The 8,717-nt window shown below is 41.9% G+C and overlaps 1 protein-coding gene across 1 annotated transcript in view; it reads right to left on the minus strand.

Moving 5' to 3' along the window:
* Positions 1-4,246, minus strand: part of HSPA4L (heat shock protein family A (Hsp70) member 4 like) — a 42,827-nt gene extending 38,581 nt beyond the window's left edge. Inside the window, exons 1-2 of the mRNA XM_019749023.2 lie at positions 4,122-4,246; positions 2,780-2,977 (exon numbers count right to left, since the gene is read on the minus strand). Of these exons, the coding sequence (XP_019604582.1) occupies positions 2,780-2,886 (107 nt within the window). The 5' untranslated portion in view covers positions 2,887-2,977; positions 4,122-4,246. The remainder of the gene's footprint in view (positions 1-2,779; positions 2,978-4,121) is intronic.
* Positions 4,247-8,717: the final 4,471 nt, after the last annotated feature.

Below are 8,717 nucleotides of genomic sequence, written 5' to 3' on the forward strand. Positions count from 1 at the left end.
TGCCAAGGATTTTTAGAAAAATCAAAATAAATACCTATTCTTTCTCAAAACTTTTACCTAACTTTAATAATACCAAGGGAAAAGGCACATTATACCACGTTAGGCATATATAAAAGTTTTTATAAGAAAGGATATTCAACTGTTTATCTAAATGTGTACCATATAATCCATCTATATTATACTTTTAGAGGTTAAGTCAACTACTACTTAGAAATTCCATTTTATATCTAAAACAAACAAAAAAGGAGTGTTTACAAGGCAGCTTACAATATCCAATTTGATGTTGCCACCATAGTGGCAGAGATTCTCAGAGACTACCACAGAACTCCAAACAAACAAGCAAAACTTCTAAATGTCCTACCTCACTTTTAGTAGAGGAGGAGCAGCATAAAAATCAAGCATGTTAAAGAATGAAACAAATGTGAAAATGTATGGATGGTGAAAACTAATTTAATCGAACATTTCCTTCCAGGATCCTTTTATAATGCATTTGCATCTTAGAAATACCTGTGTTATATCGTCTTGATGTCAGCAACTGGAATGTGGAAAACAATTTTTTGAAAAACTACGTTTATATGTATTATTAAATACTGTAGTGTATTATAAAAGTTACGGTTCCTTTCATAGTTACAATGCTTTTTGCAAGATAGGCATTCAATAAGTAAGTATCCAGGGATCAGGAATGGTATATTTTCACTCAATATAAGTGTAAGAGCATTGGACTACAATGAAGTTATTAGTTCAGGAACAATAAAAGATATATTCCTGAGGTAAATTCCAGTACACAGCCCGGGAAAGGAGGGCAGGGTTGCTGATGCAAGCTAACGAAGAACGTGATCATTCCACCTTAGGACATTTCTACTTTGTTAGGCTCATTCAATCTAGATATTAGCAGTGGTTCGCTTACACACAAATCAGAAACATATTAAATCTCAGCTGCATAGAGCTAGCCAATGTGCCTAAGAACAAGAACAAAGAGAACTCCAGAAGACTCAAATGAGCAGCCTAATTTTTAAAGAACACTCTTTGTAAGTCTAGCCAGGCTCTTTAAAGAATCATGGACTCACGAGTAAGATTTCGAAGGCTGGAAATGCAGTATCTGTGTTACAGTTCTGGTTTCTGATCTTTTAGGATAAAGCTTTCAGGATCAGGGAACGTCCATCCTATCTCTCATTTTTCCTCCATAGGTTAAGTCCCTAAAGCCAAAGGCTGCCCCCATTAACCTATACTCTGCTAAAAGAGGAGAGTGGAATTTCCTGGTCCTTTTCTGGCAGAAGCTCATATATGTTGTGGCTTAAAACAAAATCTTGTAGAGATGAAGTCATAAATAGTCCACAATTATGGTTCAGCCTCTCAATGTGCAGAAAAACCTTTTAAAAAGGTTTTAAAAAGGAGAAGAGCTCTAACAGTACTATGATGATTAACTGACCTATGCTCATATTGGAGAATATAAAGATCCAAAATTTCAATAGAAATATAATGCATACATCTGAAAGAGGTGACATAAAAATTTTCTAGAATATTTTTTCAAAGAAACCAAAGTACAGACTGCATCAAGTAAGCTACTCTTCAACATCACCTTTAAGTATTTTAAAATTTTTCATAGAATTTTAGTAATTTAATCATTTAAAGGCTTAACAGTGATCTTGGTTGAAATTTGTCTTATATTTAAACTATTATATTTTGGACTATTCCAAAGAGTCAAATTAATGTGTTTAGTTACCTTTCAATAAAAAGTAAGACATGGACAATTGGCTTCCTCATAAAAACACTAGTAACAGGAGCCTGCAAGAAGCTGATTTTTCACATCCCTGTCTTAATTACATTCTTTGCCAACAAACTTCCCAGACCAGAAAAACAATGGAACATGTGGGAACATGTTTCCATGACATAATGCCGTGCCTTTTAAGTCTTTCATGGAATGTTCATAATAGGATCACTCCACAGTCATGTTTATACAGGACAGCCGCCTCCGACTCTCCAACAATTCATTCTATACAAATACGCTTTTGATAGGTTCTAACTCCACCACTTTCTATTAAAGGGCTTACATCACCAATAAAAGAGGTCCAAGACTCCCGTCCCTTATTTTCTCGCTATTAATGCACCATTAACTTACGCTCCTGGAAACCGGTCCCAGTATCTCGAATTCTCAAGGACATTATGGTAAATTAAAACCCTGCACAACTCAACCGCTTCTCTTAAAAAAAAGGGGGGGGGGGGCTTTCTGGGCCAGATGAATCTACAACTAGTCTTCTGATGTGTGCAGTCCAAGCTTTCATTTATTACTTTTCTGCGAGAGCAGTCACGCAGAGAGATATGGGGACAGGAGGAAGGGCGGAATGAATGCATAATTCTTTACTCGGCTGGCGGGGGCAGCCCGCCCGCATCCGATAATCCCCCAAAAGCTCCACTAGAAGTAACGACAGATCTCTCTCCAATGTTCGGGACGTCGAGGCGGTCCCACACCAACCCCTTTACGGAAACTAAAGCAGGGCCGGTGGGGAATGAGGCAGGGGTTGCGGGTACCGAAAGGACAGATGGCGCAAACTATCAGAATAAGTCCCTGGTCCTGAAGGAAAGGCAGCTTTGTGGAGCAGGCAGTCCGACTCCCACCTGGGCCCGCCGACGCGGCCGGCTCTCGGAATTGCAGCTGGTGGGCTGCACCTGTCATCTTAAGAGTTCGGCGCGCATCCCAAGAAGCCAGCAGGCAGGATCAACGTAAGGGTCGCAGAAAATGTTTCTTAGGCGTGGGGTTAGCACCAGACAAGGTACTTACGGGGTACATCTGTCGCTGTACTCATTGGCGATGGTCTCGATGCCGCCACTCCTCGCTACAGCGATGTAGCAGTTGAGAAAGCCGAGGTCAACGCCAACCACAGACATCCCGCCGCCTAAAGGTCGGGGTGCTGGTGCTGAAGCCTCCTGTGCCGGGACCGCGTCCTCTTCTGGGCTGTTTCTCCTGGGAATGCGACTCCTACGAGAAGCAAAGAGGAGGTGACCCGAAGTCGCTACGTATTAAATCTGGGGCAGCACGTCGAGCAACAGCGAAGGAGATGGAAACCGCCGCGCCGCAGCCTCCGCAGCCAGGGTCTCTCTCCACTGCGGTTCCACCGCCTCCAACCGGCAGTTACTCGAGTCTGCGCCTGCGCGCACGGCCGCCGGGGAGGCGCACGAGCCGCCTCTCCGCGCCCGAGGCGGCTCCGTGTGTCAGCTTCGGCTGCTTCCGTCAGCGCTCGGGCAACGGCTGCCCGAGGAGCTGCGAGTTCGAGAAAGATCTGGAAAATGGAGGCGGCTGAGCCGGCTGCGGGTGGGCGGGGAAGGGGGAGCGCGGAGGGCCAGGGAGGAGGGGAAACGGCGTTGGCTCAGTCGCCCTCGCGCGGTTGCTGGGTGCAGTGCGGCGCGCTGCGGAGGCGGCTGCGGGGCTGGCCGGTGCTCCGCCAGCGGCTTTGGAGGCACCCTTGGATTGTTGTTGGCAACAGGGGCCACGCCTGGTACGGCGGCTGGATGCTGCGAGGCCTGCCCGAAGTCGGGCGCGCAGGCTGGGACCTCCTCCCAGGGGCCGCCCGCAGCCGCAGCACCCACCCCGCGTCCTTGCCGCCCCGAGGGGCCCATGTGCCGCCGCCAGCGTGCTTGCAGTGTGGCCTCGGTTCTGCCGCCCGCCCACCGCCTAGCCGAGCTCTGAGGTGGCGCCCATTGTGCGGCGCAGCGCTGACCGCCTGGCCTGGGCCTCGCCCCAAAGCGCACCAGGGAGGTGTCCGTTTCGCTTCAAAAGCGTCTTGTGTGAAAGCCGGCTGAACACATTTTAGGTTTTTTTTATCCTTACCAGGGCTTTCAGTACCCAAAACCAAACTGTCAAGAAAGCATACTGACAACTTTCCCTTCATGTAACTTCCTTCCCATCACTAATGATGCAGTCTCCTCCTCTAACCCTTGCCTCTGAAAACCAGTTTTACAGGAAGTGACCTTACTTACGTGTGTCTGTGTCACTGACACCTGGCAATCCTGGGCAGCGCCTCCAGCCTCTGCCCTGTAGCAGTGTGGTCCAGCTGTCTGCCCCTTTTATTTGATCAGCATCTGATGTCGGTCTGAAATTTAACTAAGTTATAGTTTGCACTTACGGAGTTTGGCTGTCCTGTTCCTTCTGGTTCAGTTCTTCATGTGTTTCCGGTTCGTTCTCGTTCAAGTCCTCCTGAATTTCGTGTTCCTTCTCGCCCAATTCTGTGGATGTTTCCTTTTCCTTCTCATCCAATTCTTCGGATGTTTCCTGTTCCTTCTCGCTCAATTCTGTGGATGTTTCCTGTTCCTTGTCATCCAATTCTTCATGTGTTTCCTGTTTCCTATTTGTTGCCATCTTGAAATAGAATTTTTTACCAGACTTTTTAGTCCTCTTACTGTTCCACTTTGTCAACTTCTTAAAAGAATTTATGCCTGTTACTACTATTAATGCTGCAACAGCAGCAGCCGCCAGTGTGGCTATAGCTCCTGCTACTGTTGCTATGAGGATCATGAAATCCATTTTCAAGGGCACATCTGAGGAAACTGGGATGTACAGTATTGTTTTGACTCTAGTCTTTCTACATTAAAGACTCACACCTCTCTTCCATTTTAAAGCACAAAGGAGAATCGGCAGCTCCCCGTCCACACCTTCATCAGGGACACCGCAGGCTGGGGGTAGGGGCCTCCCGGCAGGCAGTGCATCAACAGAGGGGGGGTTGGGTACTGGCTCCCAACAGAACCCAAGTCCCTAGCCTACCAGGCGGCTGAATGGCTTCGACACACCCTCTTCAATCGCCTTTTTAGCCATCATCCTTTTGGGTCTACCACCATCTAGATTTATTCCAGAGTATCTTGAAACTCTCCCAGGACCGTCTACTTATACATACTTTCCGTCTACAAATTTGAGGGTGTGAGAATGATTTTTCTATTAAAAAACACTTAAAATACCAGAGTAAAAAACAAACAGTTCAGGTCAGGAGCAAGGGATTGTTATCATCACATTCTTTACAATTACTGGGAGGAAATGAGAGTACCTAGTGACTAAAAGCATGACAGGCCTTGTGGTCACAGAGAGGGGTTGTTATAGTCCCAGGCTTGCCTAGCTTACTAGCAGTAAGACCCTAGACAAGTTACTTAACTCTACAAAGAAAATAAATGACATAAAAACAAAGGGGGGTGGGCAATGGCACAGAAGCATCAAAGAGCATACTGTATTTGGGGAATCAGAAGTTACTGGTATATTTAGAAGGACAGAAATGATGTATAACTGAAGTCTAGAGCTAGGTCATGAAGGATATTTTATGCCATCATAAGAAGTCTATTATCCTGTAGGCAAGCAGTTTACCTTTTCAAGAATGAAGACCCTTTTTTATGTTAAAAAAAAAAAATATATATATATGTATATATATATATATATGTGTGTGTGTGTGTGTGTGTGTGTGTGTATCTCCCAAAGTAACTATTTTTTAGCATTTATGGAAATGATGTCTACATACTACTATAAGTTCAAGAATACTTCAACATATACCTGTGTTTCGTTAATCTCCAAAGCTTGTACATACAGGAATAAAAATGCTCCATATATATAAAATCTCATTTTAAAATCCAATTTTCAATTTTAGTATGCATATTAACTTAGACTACTTACAAAAACTTTCCCCCAACATCCCCCAATCCAGATGACCTACAGTCAAGATGTACTGCTATAACATATTTAGAGACACTGAAATAGATGGAAACTTACACGATCAGATTAGTTTTAAAAATACTTTGGCAGCAGTAGTAAGAATGGGTTAGAGCAAGGCGAGACTGGATACACAAGGGTCACTTAGGAGACTGTGGCATACTCCTAAGTTGTCTTTCAAAATCTATTCTTTTGTCCTCTACATATGGCTGCTTAACCACAGACTGTATGTCCCACTCTCTTATAGCTAATTATGGCCGTGTGACTAAAGTCTCACCAATCTGTATATGTGACATGTGCAACTTCCACCTCACCTGGTTAAAAATCTCTTCCACCTACCCTGATTTATCTTTCCCTTTTCTGCAAGTGGGGACACAGATTAGCCAGAGACCCAGCTTTGGCTATGTAGATGACTACAATGCTCTAGGGTGGGATTCTTTTCCTGGGGTCCCCAGATCCCCATAGAATACATACATGAATTTAAGGGGGGGTTGTCTTGAACTAACCTTTAATGAAATTTTACATTTCTTTCAATTATGAATGTAGACACAAATCACAGTAGTAGTAACAGTATGTGATTTTTCCTACCAAGAGAAATCAGATATTTTCATACTATATTGTAATTGTTGGGTATATTATTTCAAACAACATTTATGGTCATCAATGCTGCGAAATTATAATTATTACAACAGTGGATCTTGCTGTAAATGTGTTAAAAAGCAGTGGATATTACTACATCACAAATTTGTATTTTTTAATATTTTAATAACCACATTTCAAATATTTCCTTTAATCCTATGTATATTATTTTAAGCATTTAAAAACTACTGTAAGGGGTTCATAGGCTTTACTAGAGTGACAAAGGTGTCCATGTGTCGTGCAGGAGACCCTGCTCGCTGCGCCATATTTCAGGCGGGGCGGCCTGCGGGGTCTCTGCTCCCGTTCCCCACACAAGAATGCAGGATATGGTGAGGCCAAAAAGGAACACCCACAGAGCCATAGGTAGGGGAGTCATACCACTATGGTCTCACTGGAGGCTGGGCCCACCGGATGCGTGACCTGCTGTCCGCTCCTCCGCCAACCGACCGACTGACCAACGACTCTCTTCCTCTCACCTCGACTCTGTTCCTCTCCTCTCTTCCGCTCTCTTCGGCTCTCCTCGGTAGCCGCAGCAGTTATACTAGCGGCCAATCGGCTAACCGGCCACAGCCGACGGCCATCCACCACCCGAGCCAGCACCCTTCCACGTGACGCCAAGAGCCTGTAAACTACTTTCTGGGGCTCTGTCCCCACACCATGGTACAAAAATGGTTAAGAACCCCTGCTCTAAGAGAGTAGAGCTAACAGACTGAAAGGAAGGTAGGTCTGAAGGAATTCATGAAGATACCCTGCTATCTTTGACTGGTCACCTACCAACTATTATTTACTTGAAACACTAATCTTACTTAAACCACGGTATTCTTGAGTCTCTTTGTTGCAGCAGCTTAGCGTTTACCCTCACTGAGGTTATTAAAATAGCTTGCATTAGTGACAATGAATCCTGAATTAAATAATGGCAGTCAAAATGGAAAAAAAAATTGTAAGAAATTTTTAGGAAGCCGAATTTACAAGAGTGGGTGATCTTCCAGACTTCACAGAATAGGTCTAGTTTCTGGTCTAGTGATTTAGTAGTTAAATTCCTGTTTGTCCTCTATCCATGCCATTCAAGATTTTAAAGACCTTTCCTCTAACATGTCTCTGTACAAATGAAAAACTTTTATCTTTATATGGGTGACTGTTCCTAACATTTGACTATTTTAATTGCATTTCTTTGGGGCATCATAAATCTTCATTTTGGCAAACAGAATTACTGATAGTGCAGAAGCAAAGGAAAATATTTTGTTTTGTTTCTATAACTTTCTGTGTTATGATGACCACTGCAAGAAATCATGTTGAGAGTGTTCAAAAGAGTTATTTTTTTCTCAAGTGATAAACCAATATATTAAAAAGTATAGTTTGCGTTTGGATTATTTTCCTTGAAATATACTTTGCCCCTGTATACTAGGAAGTTGACCCACCCCATTTTTGCCCAATCATAGCCTTACAAAATCTTTCTATAGTTTATCCCCACTAGCTTGACATCCCTTTACTCACCAAAACTTTAAAACCTTGAGGATTTCAAATGTACTGTCTTCTACAACATTTCTGAAAAACAAAACAGACTCTTGTATAAAATCTTGGAAACTCTGTTTTGTCTTTAAGCCAATTCCCAATTATGACAAAAATTTTGTTATTCTCTGCTTATAAATAAAGTTAAAATCAAGGAAAAAAGGCTCAGATATAAGTTTTAATCTTCTTTTATTATCAATACAGAGTACACAAACTAATTTCAAGGGGAATTTTTTTTTGTTCCAAGATAAATTCACATTAGCAGGATTTTATTTATTTTAAAGATAAAAGCATATATGCCATTTTATATCTTTTATTTTCCAATTACAGGTTAACGGTTCCATTAAAGTCATTATCGGTATTTTTTATGATCAGATTTATAATCTGTGCTTATTAAAACCTATATGATACCATAAACACTATACTTAGTAATACCTGAGCTATCTTACTAGGCATGTTGTGGAAGAAAGCTTACTTATGCCCATTGATATAATGATAACATATCCCGATAAGCTTCTAAAAATTATTTGTCGTATTATATAATTTTAAAAGATGGATAGACAGTTATAACAAAAGAATAGCATTTTAAAAGAACAAACTTTCATTTCTTATATTTTAACATTATACATTTTAATTTTCATCACAAAAGAAAAGGATTTTAAACTAATAGAAATAACATTTACTACTTATAATAAGTAAAATCTCTCATTAAAGTAAGTTTGAGTCTAACTGGGAAGGAAACCCACATTTTTCTGATTTTTAGTATGTATATCCTTGAAAAAGGCTTATGCTTTATTTTAGAATTACCATTTCAAAAATTGCTATCAAAATGTATACAGATGGCAGCTATGTAATTGCTGTTAAATAAATATATGCATTTAACAAT

This window comes from Rhinolophus sinicus, linkage group LG07, assembly GCF_036562045.2.
Source record: "Rhinolophus sinicus isolate RSC01 linkage group LG07, ASM3656204v1, whole genome shotgun sequence".
NCBI lineage: Eukaryota > Metazoa > Chordata > Mammalia > Chiroptera > Rhinolophidae > Rhinolophus > Rhinolophus sinicus.